At 42.3% G+C, this 18349-nt stretch overlaps 1 protein-coding gene across 3 annotated transcripts in view; it reads right to left on the reverse strand.

The window, feature by feature from the left end:
* The window catches only part of LOC131681153 (uncharacterized), a 1013105-nt gene that overhangs the window by 303061 nt on the left and 691695 nt on the right, over positions 1–18349 (reverse strand). For 2 of the 3 annotated variants that reach the window (XM_058961864.1, XM_058961873.1), the window contains exon 5: positions 1021–13106. In XM_058961864.1, the coding sequence (XP_058817847.1) occupies positions 10927–13106 (2180 nt within the window). In that variant the 3' untranslated portion in view covers positions 1021–10926. Of the gene's footprint in view, positions 1–1020; positions 13107–18349 lie in introns of those variants that run through there. The other variant, XR_009303879.1, reaches the window with a different exon arrangement.

Raw genomic sequence — 18349 nt, forward strand, 5'->3', positions numbered from 1 at the left:
ACTACCATCATAACTAAAACGAATGTGCGTGTTCCCCCACCATCTCATGGCCAGTGTTGCCACAATTGCATGTCGCTATAACAATTTGAATTATTTTATTGATCCTCTCTAGTATTGATAAAATATAGAACATGCAAAGTACACTAGTCGCATGCTTTTATTCGAACTTTTTGGCAGCCTCCGTTGATTAACTGCATAAATCGATTTGTTTGTGCAGCTCCTTGCTAGTAGCAAACTAAATAGCCTTTATCAGCGCTAACAAATAAAACAAAAGAATTTAAATTTGTGAAAATCTTCTCCTTCCTTCTTTTCAAATCTGCAACATTCTTTGAAAATATTGTTGGAATGTTGTTATTGAAAAACTGAACATGCAAGTTTGCTAGCACTGGCCACTAGATTGAAGGCGATGGAACGACAGAATATTCGTTTTGGTTATGCTAGTATTGGTAGCCAAACGGAAAGGAATGGCACGAAAACGAGCGATAGTAGTGCTTTCTCGTGTGTTCATATATGAATATTGGTCGTTCGGTTTTTCTCATCATTCGTATTCGTTCAAGCACTAGCAAGCAGCCAGTCCACCGAAGGAAAGCAGTTGGCAATAGCGACGGACGGAAAAAGTGCCCCAGCTACTGGTGACTCATCGGAACTGTCGCCCTGCAAGAATTTCGCCCCAACTAAAGGGCAACTAATCCGTAGGCTATCGTTCCAGCGTCTGGTTCGTGAGATTGTACAGGACTGCAAAGTCGAGCTACGCTTACAAAGCTCTATCGTAATGATGCCCCGAGAAGCCAACGATGCCTACTTGGTCGGTTTGTTGGAGGATGCAAAATAGTGCTTTCTGGCTCACCGTGTCCGCGAGGAGTGCGTCTGAATTATGCTCCCGCAATAAAACAGTAAACGGTTCTTTTCAGGACCAATTAATTATGTTCTAATAAGAGTTAAACTGAAATTTACATTTTATGGTGTATAACAAATAATTTTCAGAAAGCAATATAAGAAATACGATGTGTGGAAAGAAAGAAAGAGAATTTAAATTATCTTCTCTCGCTCGTTTTCGTGCACTGCTTTTCCATTCTTTTCTGCTGCTACTACCATCATAACTAAAACGAATGTGCGTGTTCCCCCACCATCTCATGGCCAGTGTTGCCACAATTGCATGTCGCTATAACAATTTGAATTATTTTATTGATCCTCTCTAGTATTGATAAAATATAGAACATGCAAAGTACACTAGTCGCATGCTTTTATTCGAACTTTTTGGCAGCCTCCGTTGATTAACTGCATAAATCGATTTGTTTGTGCAGCTCCTTGCTAGTAGCAAACTAAATAGCCTTTATCAGCGCTAACAAATAAAACAAAAGAATTTAAATTTGTGAAAATCTTCTCCTTCCTTCTTTTCAAATCTGCAACATTCTTTGAAAATATTGTTGGAATGTTGTTATTGAAAAACTGAACATGCAAGTTTGCTAGCACTGGCCACTAGATTGAAGGCGATGGAACGACAGAATATTCGTTTTGGTTATGCTAGTATTGGTAGCCGAACGGAAAGGAAAGGCACAGGAATGGCACGAAAACGAGCGGGAGAGCGATAGTAGTGCTTTCTCGTGTTTTCATATATGAATATTGGTCGGTCGGTTTTTCTCATCATTCGTATTCGTTCAAGCACTAGCAAGCAGCCAGTCCACCGGAGGAAAGCAGTTGGCGATGATGACGGTCCGCAAAAGTGCCCCAGCTACTGGTGGCCCATCGCAACCAACTACCGATCAGGAACTGTCGCCATGCTAGTATTTCGCCCCAACTAAAGGGCAACGGAGCAACTAATCCGCTGGCTAACATTCCAGCGTCTGGTTCGTAAGGTTGTGTATTACTTCAAAGTCGAGCTACGCTTACAAAACTCAGCCGTAATGAAGCCAGTGATGCCTACTTGGTCGGTTTGTGGGAGTGGGCGTAAATTACAATAAAAGCAACGGTTCTTTTCAGGACCAATCAATTGTGTTCTAGTGAGAGTTAAACTGAAACTTTTATTTTAAGGTGTGTAGCAAATTTTCAACAAGCAACATAATACGTTGGGTGGAAAGAAGTAGCTTGCACAAGGAACAAAAATTTAAATTATCCTCTCGCTCGTTTCGTGCACTGCTTTTCCATTCCTTTCTACTGTTATTATCAGTATTACCAAAACGAATGTGTTGTTGCATGTGTTTAAGAGAAACGTTGAAGTCGCATGCTTCTATTCAAGCTTTTTGGCAGCCCCCGTGAACTAACTGCATTAAATGATTTTTTGTGCAGCTCCGTGCTAGTAGCAAACAAAATGGCCCTACCAGTGTCTGATTCGTGAGATTGTGCAGGATTTCAAAGTCGAGCTAAGCTTATAAAGTTCAGCCGTAATGGTACCCGAAGAAGCCAGTCTTGTCGTTTTGTTCGAGGCTACAAAACAGTTCGCCAGGCACGTAACTATCATGCCAAAAATATCCAACGATCCAGCGCATCACCATCAACACCAACGCCGATACCAAAGGTTCTTTTCAGAACCACCATTATTACCATAGAGAATTATTTGAAAATTTCCCATTCTAACGTGATTCTGTTGAATATTATTAGATTTAAATTAACGTCTCGAATTGAAATCACGACGCTCCGGTTATGTGACAGACATTACCCACCCATCTTTTTTTATTGTGACCACGACACCCCTTTTCAATATTTCTGAATGAACAGAAGGTCGAGTTTGGAAAGTTTGTAACTTTCATTGTACTTAACCAAATTACACAATGTTCGCACTAATGATTCAGAAATATGATCAGGAATCTTCTGTTAGATTTGTAAGTATGTATAATTTACATGAATAAAGAAAAATTGATTTTCAGGAATCAATTATTATCTGTTCTTCCATTGGCCAGTACTACGCGACTTCCTCATGCTAACAATTAATTTCATCGTTAGCCATCTCCCTCACCAAGGCCAACAACGCCAACAAAACCGGTCCTTTTCAGGACCACCATCATTTTTGTAAAGAATAATTTGAAATATTCCTCGCCCAAATCAGCTTTTGTCCGAAAATCCTAATGAGTATCAACATATTTGAAGAACGTGTTCCTTATGTATTCTACATCTCTCCGGTTATGTCGCAGACATTACCCACCCATCTTTTTTAACTAAAAAAATCGGTGTTGTCAAACATCGATCTCAAAAGATCGAATGAAAAAATAAGAAGATAATAAATACGAAAACTTTTCAAAGATGAACGAAATGAATTCGTTCGTAATATACACAAACATTTATTGAAATAAACGAATGATTTCATTTCATTCACGAAAAATAATGTCGTTATCAACGATAACATTCGTGCCATGTACACTTGATAAGTAAAAGTTACTAAAACTTTTGTTCATCAAGCGTCCATTTCTTCACTCCACAATCTTTCTAGTACTCAATAATGATGAGCAGGTTGAAATAGAATCGAATTTGCCAGATCGATCTTTTTAATTAATAAAAAATCGGTGCTGTCAAACATTGATCCTAAAACATAGAATGCGGCAAACGAAAGCGTTTGTAATATACGTAAACGTTTATTAAAATAAACGAAACATTTCGTTTCTTTTCCGAAAAATAAAGCCGTTTTCAACAATAACATTCATGTAATGTACATTAAATATGTAAAATTTACGAAAACTTTCGTTCATAAAGCTTCCATTACTTCACACCACAATCTTTTTAGTCCTCAATAGAAGGGAGCAGGTTGATCGATCCTTTTAGTTAATTGAAAAAATCGTTCATTAAGTTTCCTCAACAAGCTATCGGCGACAAGGTTCCATAGAAGTGGAGACAGCACATCACCTTGAGGACGTCGTCAAAAACCCAGCTTCCTTATCTCTACGTGTAAGTCCAGATAAACGGATAACTCGTTCTTTGGTCCCACGCTTTCCTTTAAAAGGCATGGCAGTCATCATCGCAGCCGAACAATTCCACGGGTATCAATCTTGGGCTGTCATCGCCATTCTGCAGTCGCTAAACAAATACGGGGTTTATCCCGAAGTCGATGACCTCTTTCGGATCTCTACGGAAAATGGCTTTAGCTAGTCTTTGATCCGGCATGCACGTTACATCTGTTCCGGGAAATAAGCTGTTTAGAGCCGCTCCTAACATGGAGAGCAGAATCTCTTCAATATTACCCTTCTGGGTCGTGAAGGACACCCACCTAATTAATATAAAGCGACGTCTGCGAGAAAGTTGCTGGTGGCCTGGTGTAGATCACACTACACATGTGAATCCTGCGAAGAATGCTGTTTGGCTCCGACCGTCCGATCCATCCGAGCCAATGGTACGACGACAGCTATCCAATTGTCTATGGGTTGGCTAGAAGGTTTATTTTATTGATTTGTATTATTTTCGATCATTTAAGTGGTGGTAATGAAAATACATGTAGTGGTAAAATGGTGTTAATCTAGACAGAAAAGAAACTGTCCGACTACTTGATCCTGCGGAAAGGGATCCTTTTAATGCAGTAGGCACCGTAGAAGTTTGCGAAGGATTTCGATCTGTACGATAAGCCGGAGATGTTGGATATCCACCTGGAAGAACGCATGAAAAGGGGCGGGCATAGCGTAGATGGTAAATCGATTGTCTTGTACGCAGCTAAACTGGGTTTAATTTCCAACCCCGCACATTGGATTAGAGATTTTTCTAACCCCCATGAAAATCAAACAAATAACTGGATTTCTGGACCAGTTATTTTACGATTACAGGATTTTTATTGTACAATGGTACTGCTGACTCCAATTCAATCACCCTCCTTACAATTGAAGGTTTTATGGTACTTCTGTTGCTACTGATAAAACTTAGATTGCACTTGCAGCGCGTTATAAAAATTCAAATTGTTCCTTGGGTATGTTGAACAATACAATGCAATGGCGGCACCTGCTTCCACCTCGTTCCACCTACGCTCACCCAAGATCAACCTACCCAAGTTTAACGGCGATGGCTCGCATTCCCTGACATGTATACGTCGATGATCCACAGTAATGCAGCTATTCTGTCTGTTACGAAGCTAAAGTACCTATTGCAGTCACTGTAGGAAGAAGCTCGAAAGCCATTGGAGTCCGTAGATATAGAAGCGGACTACTACGCATAGACTTAGGAAACCTTGCTAAGGTGGTACGACAACAAGCTTTTCCTGTGGTTGACGCTTCACGCTTCTTCCAAGCTCTTTACGATCTCTCTCGGATCAAGCGAAAAGATCTTCAAGAAATCCACATTTTAGTTAATGATTTCCACTGGATTGTTACGGCTTCGACAAAGTTGGGCGAGTCTAGCCATTATTAGAACACCCCGTTAAGAAATCTCCTTTACTACAAGCTGGATCCCACTATGTGCTCTACCAACGTATCTACATGTTGACCTCAATTATGACTTATCTGCAATATTGCACTTAACACATAGTTACAACCATGGTGGCCGGTCCGATTCCAGCTCCGATATCGTTCAAGATGGTGTACAAGGCAGCTACCGCTGAATTAAACTACGGTACTCTCCTCAGTCTCCGATGTCATAGGAAGCCGCTACCGTAAGTCTACGCCGTCCTACCTATCTTGAAATTGCTTTCGTACTGGACAGCAAGCCAGGGTCTGTACATTCAAGTTCTTGTATCGTAGTTGCCTCGAAAAATACCACTTCCTGCTACACGAGCCAACACCGTCGAATATGCAATCTACTCCTGTCAGCGTGGCAAGCCAGTCGATTCCCTCGACATCCTTTATTACTGGCCCTTCCAGTGCAGTGAAGACAAACAGCTTAGCATAGTGCAGTTTTGCAGGAAAAAGGTTTCCTTTCTCGTCGTAGATTAGAGCGGCAAGGAAATATCAGGATCCACGTGGAACTTTATCACAAAGAACCTCACGAATTTCCTGAAACTCCGTCGCACCAAGGTGGACATGGGATATCCCAGTAGCTGCTGTCGGTGAGAGCACTAAACTGCTCAAGCTAAATGACTACTATCATCAAGTCAAAGTCAACTTCATACTCCAGCAAACTTGAGTTTTTGGTTCTCAAGAGTCAGTTTTCCAACCGCTGCAATGGACATTTCCGTGTGAAATTTTGGCAAACCCCAGAACATCCCATCCGTCACTGACATGGTTGTCGGTGATGAAGCGTATCACCAGTGGTATCCTGGCAGCAAGCTTTCTCCGGGGGGGGGGGGGGGGGTAGACCACCGTTGCTGATAGAAATAGTGTTTGGATGGACTATTTCCAGGAAGATCTCCATCGATCAGCCCACCATTCTACGTATCTGTCTACTGTCGATCTAATCCTTGAACAGTATTGAGTCGTGTTCGGTGTATTCCGTTGAAGAAAAACAGTATGAAGAACTTTATGTTACTACCACCAAATCAATGTAACAATTCACACAAATTGCGCACTTGGAAAAGCTCGTCGATCTAGCAGACGACAGTAACGTGCACTGCTACATTTCACACCATCCTGTGTTTCGTTTAAAATGGATAAATCAGCCTCCTGTCAAGGACGACGTCTCTGTACAGCCAGCATCACTGCCATGAAAGGCAAACCATTGATTTTGAACCGAATGATTAGAAGCTGTATTTAGTTACAAAATGTCGATTTTCTGAATGATATGATATTAAATCATCCCACAAGATGCAAAACGTCGTGCAGAATGCTTGAATATCGAGCATAGTGCCGAACATAATTCTGTTTGGGGCTTTATAGCTATAACGCCCCATATATGTCGGTCGCTGTCAAACTCCATATGATGGTATAGGGTTGTCATGAGGCTGGGATAAATGGTAATCAAGTGCAATAATGAGGTGTTAGACGGAAGTATGTAGCACGTAGTCGAAAAATACAGTAAGACGTGAACGCACCCCACCTGCGATGGGTTGTTAGTCGCGGGATGACGGCAGCACTGGAGCTGTCAAAAAAATCGCATCCCAGTCAAAAAGGGCTAGTTGCTGGCTAACGGGGGGCTATTTGCCAACTCGGTTGCGCTAGTTGCCCTACAATTTGCCAGCAAATTGCTGACAATTGGGGGGCTATTTCAAATGCAACATTTGGGCGATTTGCCGCCGTCATTTTTCAGCCGCTCTACCCGCCCTTAGATCGCCCCCAAATCGCCCAGGGAACGCGCCATTTAATCGCCCTTAATTGCCTAATATGAAAATTACAAATATTACTTATTTTCGGATTCATTGTCTACTCACATAAACTTATCACTACACTAGGAACTTTAGGAAGAATCAATGGTGAAATTGGAATTGCACACCAAAACCAACCACAATCTGACTTTTATTAATATTTTAGGTCAGATATCTTGTTCCACTGTATTTTCACACGATTCCACAATTTCCCACATTCGTTGGTTAAATGAAGTGCATTAGACAAACAAAATATAAGCGAGATCACGCCAATCGTTAAATAAAATATTTTAAGTTTAAGCCAAACTGAACCGCCATGTTTGAAAAACGCAAAAACAACCAAGTCCATTTCAGCCGCCAGAAAATTTGTCTAAGTATTGAAATTGCCTTTAAATCGCATTCGCAAATTGCATTTGTTCCTAAGGACAATTAGCATAGGCGAGTTGAGTCAAACGTCAAACTTTTTAAATCGCCTGACCATGTTCGTCCGCATTTTTTTGACAGGGATGGTTCAGAAAAAAGTCATAGCCGCTTGAGTGCGGACCCAAGAGAAGAGACGACAACAGGCTTCTTGCTCTTCTTAATTTTATCTACCAGGCCCTGTCGTAATTCCAAAGACAACAAGCATCCATCATTGCCAGATTCCATTTGCATGTTTTTCACAATTGCTGAAAATAATTGTACCTCAAATATCGACTCTCTGTCAAGAATTCATAATACTAGCTGCATTTAAAAATTGAATTTTATGTTTATTCGCGTCTCTCTTAACAATACACGTAGTTCATTCAGGGTATTTATTCAATTTGCATGAAATGTTCATGTGTATGGAAAGTAGCCAAAATAAATTCAGCAGCACTGGTTTTCATCCCGTTTGAAAATATTATGAACGCTCTTGACTGGCAAAACGACCAATCAGAAGCTGGTTCAATATTGAGGTTAGGAGTGGATCAAATTGGCTACGCGATTGTCTTCTCTTCTCTTAGGTGCGGACGTGCGGTGAGCAGGGATGCCAAGTGCTTTTCCAAAAACTCTGTAATAATTTTCGAAAAAGTCTGGAATTGTCTGGATAGCCAATTTTTTTTTGAAAAAGCTTGAGGATTGAATTTGATGCTGTAAGCTTTCAGCATCTTGGATTGCTGAAATTTCCATCTGATGAAAACTCAAAAAAAATTATTCGCTTTTAGCGAAAAAAAAACTGATATTTTGTGTTTCCAGCTAGTCCAAAAAGTTTTAAATCGTAGTTCGAAATGGTGGTTTGAAAATCTACTATGCATTTTTGTATCACATTTTCTTATTTTTCAAATTGTCTGGATAAATCTGGACAAATTTTCTGAAATCTGGATCAGACAAACATAAATCTGTATGTCTGGACGAAGCTTAAAAATCTGGTAGAATCCAGCCAAATCTGGAAGGTTGGCACCCCTGGCGGTGAGAGCGGCCAAAAAAGAAAAAAAAAACCGCAAATTATTTGTGCGAGCAAGTAGCAAAAGGCAGGAGCAGTTTTTCTCCGCTGCATTATTCTCTTCTCGTGGCCCGCGAGTGTGTGAGGCAGTGTACGTGTCCATTCGCTATCATAACGCGTAACATCTCGAAGTTGTTTCTCAGTGATTGCGAGAAACTAACCATAAATTAATGATCGAAAATTACCAATTAGTCTGTCGGAACACAGCGAGTTCGGAATCAATCACGGAGCTGATACCATCATTGGTGGTGGCGGTTGAAAGCAGTGAAAAATAGGGCGAAACATTCATAGTTGTGCTCTTCCCGTAAAGAATTCCGTAAAGGATCATCTGTTTCAGTGTGATGCATTCGTGTTATTCATTTGTGTACGTGTGAGGGAATTCGCGGCAGAACAAAGAAGCACAAGACGAAAAATTGTACTAAGCGAGATAGTCCTGGAATGAGAAAGCTACAGATGTGTGTTCTGGCCGAACGGGAGTATCCCTGTGTCCGCGAATAGAAGACGAGGAAGACGGTTGAGTGGTAAGTCTGCACAAATATTCTCTTTCCTCGTGCATTTGGACTTCACTTTTCGTGTTTGGGTCAGCTAGCCATTCTTCCAATATTACATCCTGTTTTCAAGAAATCCTGGTCCTAGTTTTTCATCTGCGATCATCAGCTCGTATCCACGAAGACATGCTGTTAATCGTTGTAAGGTTCCCGATCACCATCTTAGCTGCCTTTAAACGTATGTAACGACAGATCCAGCTGCACATCGAGGACCGCCCGTTTCAACGTATTCTTTGGCATCCCAGCCGCGATAAATCGCTCGTACCGTACGATCTCCGAACCGTTACCCTTCAAATCGGGAGCATATATCTTAGAACGGTTGCAGCTGTAGAGAGCTTTGCAATTACACTGGATACGATTTTTCAGTTTTAAATGACCTGTTCTCCAGAAGACCAATCTAGAGCAGTTGGAGAATCTATCTACGCGAGGCTGATCTAGCCTTGTGTCGCTTAGCCCAACGGGTGATGATTTTCAGCTAGGTTATCAAAGTGGTCTGCCATGATTCCTTTCCAGTAACGTTGAAGTGGCTGCAACTGAAGCTGTACCAAAACATCGCAGTTCTGATAGAAGTTAAGCATCGGTGCTACCTTAAGGTGGCCGGAATGTTGATACATGAACTTACCTAAAAATCCCAATGAATTACCTATATCTAAATTTAAATTGAAGTAAGGCTAATTCAATTAACTAAATTCCAAAATAAAATTGCTACAATGTGGCTGGTTCCCTTGCCGTGATAGCTATACATGTAGCTTTCGCTTGAAGGCGTTAGAAATTTTCCATGTTTCAACATTTCCGAACACACATGTCGAAAGATACCCGCTTGGCTATATGTGTGAATCATCTAGCCTATATCCTACCGTTATTTCTGTTTCTCGCGGCCTGGATGATCCATCTCTCGACCTAGCCAGATATGATTCTGATAAAAGGTTGATTGAAATTTGATATTACCTCTGGAAAAAGTGAGAAATCAATTTACTACATACATGCTCTGGTTGACTCTGTTTGATTGTTTACATACATATTTACTGTCTCCGGTCGGCACCGGGATCATAATGGGTAAACATAAATTGATGAATTGCCCCACCCCTGTCTGCGTTCAACTCGGTTCTGTTCGGTTCGGAATCGAGTTATTGGAGATGAATCGTTATTGAATTTGAAAGAATTTCTCTCAAGGTACTTACAACCGCCCGACAAAGCAAAATCGTTTTTAGATTGCCTCTGATCCAATCTACTACCGCTGATGGGAGAAGTTTGTTTATGTACAGTTTTAATTGGCAACCGCTCGGATGATAACAGATAATTTTCCTAGCAAAGTTCAACTCTCTGATGTTTTGATTGACTTTTTTTTTTATTTCTTTTTCTCTTCTGTTGTATAAGCAGCGAATTTAGGCTATTTGATTTTACTTGCGTAGATAGGCGTTCAATCTAGTATTAAGAGAGTATCATGGCTCTTCCTTTCTAAGAATGGGGCATCCCTCTACTGTTTAGTTGGGTGTCTGTTGGATCTGTCTGATTTCAAAAGAGGAAAAAGCAGCTCCTATCCCGTAATAATAATCGGTTAGTTACCTTAACTGTTACCCTATATCACACTTCGTGGTTCGACTCTGCTTCGGCTGTCAACTTGAGTGTAAGCCAAAAAGACTCGCCGGGCTACGGAAGAATGTAATCTACAACCGATACCAGGACTCTTCAATCCGTTTTACGGGGGGAGATTACCTACTTCAGGGGATGCTGTTTAACTTTTGTACTATCGCTTGGATGTGGAAGGGGCACTACAGCGAGACGAAGTCGTTACCGGTTACGAAAATGGCTGCCGTTCCAACGGCCGAAATGCCCAGATTAGGGCACGGTCTGGTTGGAGTTGCTGGTGGATCCGGAGGTGTTGGAACTTCCTTGATTGGTTCAATTTCCTGCTTGATGAAGATACTTTCCTGCTCCAGTACGGCCTGACGATCGTCTTCGGGCAGTGATAGTGTGGAGTTACCGCTGGCCGTGTACCTCCGGCCCATATTGTCGTACTTGAGACAGGGGAAACTATTCTCACACTTGTTGACCGCTTCGGCCTTGTTGAAGCGAACATTCATCTTGGTGGAGGAGTTGAACAATTTGCTACACTCCTCGCACATGGAGCTTGGGTTACTGCCCAAACTGGTGATTTCGCAGGAATCTTCGATGTTTGAGTAATTGACGATACTGTCCTGCAGCTGAAGCTGCTCTACCATTCCGCTGGTCGATGGGGTAGGATGTTGGTTCGGAATGCTCGGAGGAGGTACCGCCGTCAGGGAGGGTGGCTGACTGCTACTTAGTGCCGTCAATGCGGGTCGATTCTTGCGAGGTAGCGTTGCATACGACGACACGTTCACCGGTATCAGTTTGCCCTTGTGTCGGTTCGGGATGTTCAACAGATCCGGATACATGTTCAAATCGGGATTGTCCAACGCGTCCTGCGTCACTGATACGGAGATGAATATGTTGCCATATGCGGGGTTCGGTACCATCTGGGAGCAGAACTCCGGTGGTGGAGGGAACACACCTACATTCAGCGGGAACTCGTCCCTCTTAGCAGCAATCGATTCGATTGTTATTTGTACCGGTTCCATCGCTATCGTGGAATCAGTTTTCGTTGAAGGAGTCATCACATCGCTAGCACTGAACTCCTGTCTCTCGTTAGTCGTTATACTTAGATCCAGCAACTTCTTCTCTTGGTCGTTGAAACTTACACTACTCTTGATATTCTTTTTTCTCCGTCGCATTCGCAACTTCCTCTTGCACAAGCAAATCACCACCGACAACGATAATAGTCCAAAGATCGTCCCAAAAATGCCCAGTATCAGACCAAAATACCAAAAAGTTTCCGGCGTTTTGATGATTACTCGTTCCACCACCTCCGGTAGAATCAAACTGAAATTTTTACTCACGAACCCAATTCTGTTACTTGCGGTGCACGTGTAATAGCCCGAGTCATTACTAGTGATATTCAGTATCGTCAAATTACTCCAAAGCGTCGCATTCCCATCGAACCTTGTGATCCGCTCGTGCTCTAGCATCATATTTTCCTGATCCACAATCTTCCCGTTGAGATCCCAGGTCACCGTCGGTTCCGGATCTCCGAAAGCCACACATCTGTACGTGATGTTAGCCCCTAAATCTTCAATGTCATCCACGTCATCTCGATAAATTCTCAGCTGTGGCATGCAACCGAACTGATCGGTTTCAATCGACTCCCACGTTAAACCCTTCAGACTGTACGGCTGCTGACACTTTAGACTCCTTCGGTTCAATGAATTGTTCAAATACCACCCCCGGAACTCCCTCAGATGGCAGTCGCAGTTCCAGGGGTTCTCTTCCAACATTAAAGTTTTTAGGTTTTTCATGTGATTAAACACGTACCGAGGTAAGCTTTCTAACTGATTCCTCGTCAGATCCAGGAACTCTAGCAGTTCCAGATTGGAGAATGCCGTCTCCGCCACTACACTCAGCTGACAGCCATGCAGATCGATGTTTCGTAAGTACGGCAGCACCGGAAACTGATCCGGCACCAGCTGTTTCAGTGGATTATCGTACAGGTTAATAATCCGCAGTCGATTGTTGCCAGAAAACGTTTGCTTATCCAGCGACTCGATCTCATTTTCACTTAGATCTACCTCGATCAGTATCTTCAAATTCTTGAACGCCTCCCGGTTGACGTATTTCACTCGGGAGTGTTTCAGATGAATCTTCTGCAGGTTCACCAGTCCGAGACCGGTGAACTCCTCCCGGTTCAGATACGGGATGTTGTTGTCGTTCAGCACCAGAACCTGCAGCTCGGTGGACAGGTTCGAGGGAATCGTACCGAGGCCGAGGTTGTTGCACAGGACCGACTTTTTGCCGCTGGACCACTTGCAGATGCAGCTCGCTGGACAGCTGGCGCTCCAGTCAGCACTGAGAACGGGCGACAGCAGGAGGAGTAGCACTGGAAAGAGGGAGAGAGAAAAGAAAAAAGTGATGTTAAGTAGACGAAGGGAGACAAGGAGGATGAAAGCTCGATCTCGTTCGCTGTAGTTTTTCGTTGTTTCTTTATTGCAATTATTTTTTTTGAATTGCAGCTTTTCCCAGCTAAAAGAATTTTACGTATTTACAACGAATAGTGTTGGTTTGTTAAACTAAGGGTACGTAGTATTTAACGAGATGTATTTCTTGACTCGATGTATACCAGCCTCAACGATTTCAATTGTTTGGTGTATTGGATATCTATTCTTTCAAGTTGAGCTTCGATAGCGATAGACAGATTCGTAAGTGGATGACTTTTTTCGTAATCTTTTTGACCCAATCGCGTAGTTGTATGAGCATGATATCAGAGGACGTCACTTTTTGGTGAAGCACTCCAGGAAACAAACTGGATCGACATTTCTGCTATAAACTTCAATGGGGCTTGAAAGGCGATGCAAAATCAGTATGAGAAAAAGATGATACTTTTGAGATTGCCTCAAGGAGAAGTGCTGTCACCACTTCTGTGGTGCCTGATAGTGAATGTAATTCTAAACGATCTGGAGGGATTGGGACTCCAAGTAACGGGTTACTCAGACGAGTTTATTATCACTGATAGAGGCACGGATGAGTCTACAATTTCGGCTCATATTCAAACTGTGTTATGCAGAAGGGTAATAAGCTCGTCTCCAGCAATGGAAACAATGTCAAACCTAGCACCATTACATGTCCACGTTGCAAAAGAGATGGCAAGTAGTGCTTTACGAATACAAAATTTCTGCCAGTATTTAACTGGGGATTTTGCAGGACACCTTAAAGCTCTGGACATTTTCTCGAAACTATTGTCATTACTGACCTAAGTGACTAATGAGATGACGAGGACCATAAGGTTCTGGAAAGCGCCCTATAATATCATTCCATCAATCTCAGAAAGAGCAGCTCTTTCTGAAATTGATGGAATGATATTCTAGGGCGCTTTGGGAGCAGGGGACTGTGAAATCTTTGCTAGAAAGTGTGTGTCTAGAAGCGATCTAAGGGGTCTGTCAGATATCTTGACTGGCTCTTAATATGCCAACAGTCTTTATTTTGACAATAGCTGTTGACGGCATCCGCCCAGTGAAAGGAAGACGTCCTACGTTTGTTCAATGCATTAGACGTTTATTCAATTAACACCCGACATTTCTAACGTGTAAAAAAATTTCATCAAAATATGGGCTATAAAATACCAAACGCGTTGCCTTTGATATGCCTATAGTGAACCCAGATATGAGTATTAGATATATGATCATTATTTGACTTCCACGATATGCGAAGTAACACAAGTCCACTGTGTCGGAGATTCGGTTAACACAGCAAAGGTAAGCCCTACTATACTCCTTGACCGACAGGCATATTTTAGACCCGCCCGTATTCAGTTCTCGGCACGAAGACACGACTTGATTTGGGGACTCCTTTTTCTCCCGTCTCTTACACCATAGGAGCAGGAGCCCAGTGAATTGATTCTTGGTTGAGGTACTCAACCATGGCCTCCAGGCTGGTTTTGTTCGGAGACAGATAATAGATATATTAAAGTTAACTGATACCGCCCATCGGCCTACAACCCTGACTGCGGCTTGAAGATCTCGACAGGTTCGTTTAATGCTGCTTCCTGTTGCGATCGGTACGATGTCATCAGCGTAAACAAAAAACGTAGATTTCTCCCAGCAGATTAGCGAACAACTAGTCCATGGTTCATGTGACGGTGAGAACACACCCCGTTCTTCCCTGAAGTGTTTACGGTAATGGCGTAGCTGCTGTGTTGCCACGTTCCGTTTGGGTCGTTAACTCTCCGTCAGAGTTGCGATGTCGAGAAGTTTGGGGAGATACCACATAAAAACTCAGACCCATCTTGTGTTATTGCCTCATCTAAGGCTTTCTGGGGCTCATTCGGGGCTATCTGAAGTCATCAGCTCGCTGATTTGGGTGAGGACCGTCCAGATAAATACTCACCAGGGCTCGTAGTGTAGTTCGGCGTGCCATGATGGCTTTCTGGACCTTCTGGCACCACCTATGCATCGCCCGTCGAATACGATTACGACTTATCCTGGGGATGTGGATCATGACGGCTAGATTAAAGTTCCTGGGGAGTTCTTCTGGCGTGTTTGACTCGTTTCGATTTACTATATCATAGACGGTATTCTCGTAGCGGGTCGTCTTCCGATCATAGAACCACCGCCATCGATGGGTTATTGTAGGTGAGCGTCTGGACGCAGATGACTGGGATAGAGAAGGTCATTATTTCAAGAGTCGGCAATCATGTTTCAACCACAAGTCCTACCAGCACCTCCAAGCAAATAGTGACGTCGATGGCAGATTCCGTCTGTCCATGGTTGAACTTCAAGCTGTCATCGTTTAGACCAACGACGTCGTTGCATTCCACTACTTTGGCGCTGTCGGTCCCTCTCATGTTGCATACACGGGACCCCACATCGTGTGGATCGCGTTTACACCTCCTATGATAGTAAATTGGGCCTCCACTTGATCAGTGATCCGTTAAAGTTTGCAGTTCACATATAACGGTTCACTGGACTGGATATTCGGATCGTTCAGGATGGTATATCGATCTGGATAACCAGACCTACCGACCGGTAGAAGATATTCTTGCTGGCGGCAATGATTCTTTGTAGATCACCCTGGCATTCTCGCAATGGAGTGGTGGCTAGACGCGTACTAGTTCATGTTCACTGTATCATCGCCACTGTTCCCTAATTTGCTCATAACCAGGGGACGTTGTTATGATTACTTGCGGGGAATATACAGGTAGCAGACAGTTCCATCCCACCGTAGAGCGTTCGCAACATCTTCCGTTCGAAAACATTAAGAGAGCCTTGGTCCTCTACCAGTATAGTCCACATTTTGTGGCCGTAGCGGACTTATAATCTAATAAGCGTTTTTTAGATGGTTAATCGAATTAGGTCCGATCACCTTCTAGTCTAGTAAGTCTGAATTTCTCTGCTGGTGTCATTATTGGAAGTCAACAGTGAGTTCAAATACTCGAACTGATCAACCACCTCAATATCGTCATCAATCGAACTACTCGGTGGAAGGCCTACTGTTTCTTTCTTCGAAGCTCTTACCCTTATTTCATTTACTCAATTGTAGGAGCTCTCGTACCTTGTGCGGCATCGGCAATGGATATGGCATTTAGTATGTTGCCCCAGCCATCCTCAAGAGTAGCCGCGACTAACTGCTCTTCCGATGGTAGCGCTGTCTGTAGCTGCTGTGCGTATTCCTCGGATGTGCAATCATCTCGTAGCTATTCCATGTTGAGCCTCAGCGTCCGTGTTCGAGTGTTGTAAACCGTCGATAGTTCTGAGCTCATGTGGACCCTTTACTTGGTAGTGGTCTGAACCTATAGTCGCACTGCGGTAGTTGCGAACATTTGTGATGTCGTAGAAGAATTCCCCGTTGATTAGAGCGTGGTCGAGGTAGTCCTCAATTTGCTGATCAGGTGATCTCCAAGGTTGTGACGCTTTTTATTTCTTCTCGAAAGGAATCACCCCAAACGTGATGCACTTACTTTACCTAGAGTTTTCTAATTAGAGTGAGCCCGGATAGAATTTTACAATAGCATTTACCCTACAAACAATCATAAAACAATAAATATTATAGTTATTACTGATTCAACATTGTTCGATGCCAAGTTCTCACAGTAGATTTACAATAAAATTTCACTGTTCAGCAAAAAACTGATACAATGCATTCACATTAAATTAAACGTTAAAGTTTATTGTTTTTGTATTGTAGCATAACACTAAAACTTACTGTAAACTATTGTAAAATTACTGTACTGTCACAGTGAAAATCATGGTTTTGTTACTGTACATTTCCATTCGGGTGGCCATGAGGAAGAAGAAAGCATATATTCTTATATTTCTTATATTCTTATATTTGTCAAAAATTTATTCATCTAACATTTAATGTCTTAATGAAATTTCCTAAAATTAGTGTGATTCAATTCGTCTTCTAAATCCAGATGCGGTGAGGTTAAAATCAAATAATTCGGAGAACTCGTTGAACCTCCGAACCATTGCGATGACAGGACTATTGGCAGCATAGTCAGTTGGTCTCATTTCAGGAACAAGCATCAGTCTTTGGCGAAGAGTACGAGATGGCGCATAGAAATGCATTTGTGCTAGTAGGTCAGGTACGTCGTATTCATCCAGCAGTATTTTGGCCACAAAGACTGCATGCGATGTCATTCTCCTTTCAGCAAGGGTGTGCAAGCCTAACAAACGACAGCGGTCTTCATACGGCGGCAAGTTTTGCGGATCACTCCATGGCAAGAAACGCAGAGCATATCTGACAAACCGTCTCTGAACGCCTTCGATCCTATTGATCCAAACAGCATGGTAAGGATTCCAAACGACATTTCCAAATTCTAGCATCGAACGCACTAATGAACAGTAAAGAGCTTTAAAACACAAAGGATCACGGAATTCGTTGGATATCTTAAACATGAATCCCAGTTGTCGATTGGCCTTGTCGATTGTAGCAGAGAAGTGACGATGGTAAGTCAGTTTATAATCCAGTATTACTCCAAGGTCTTTGATGTAGTCAACACGTTGTAGTTGATTTCCAGCAATATTATAATCAAAAGGGAAGGTGTTCCTAGTGCGATGAAAGCTGATGACACTGCATTTGGGAATGCACAAAACCAAAGAGAATAGGAAAAGAGACGAATAGTGTGAAGCCAAAAATACCTTATTGAGCAGACCAATTGTGCAATGTAAATAAACATTACTCATGCCTGAGTTGGAGGAGATAAGTATTGTAAATCTATCAAAAAAAAATTTAAATTTTCGTCAGAATTTAGTGCAATCGTGATTGTAAGATGCATTCTAGAGTCTATGTATGAGTAAAAACAAGTTTTAGAATTATTTCATCTCTTTGTTTCGAAATGCACATCGTTTGATATACAAATTCAACGATCGACAAAAGGTTTGTTTTCAAAATATAATAGGAGTCATTTAAAGTGCTGCCTTTGGAAACGGTTGCCAAATTCTAGTGTTGAAATCATCGTAAAGGGAGTGTTGCCGTTTTGACTGATTTTCACTCTGCGTCTCTTTCACTATTCTCTTTGCACAAAACCATCATATTCCGCACACACCAGTCGTTAAGAGTATCCAGAACGGTTTGCAGTACCAGGCAGTCGGACTGATCACGAATTACGTAATATAGTTTAACATC

Source organism: Topomyia yanbarensis, chromosome 1 (assembly GCF_030247195.1).
Source record: "Topomyia yanbarensis strain Yona2022 chromosome 1, ASM3024719v1, whole genome shotgun sequence".
Classification (NCBI taxonomy): Eukaryota; Metazoa; Arthropoda; class Insecta; order Diptera; family Culicidae; genus Topomyia; species Topomyia yanbarensis.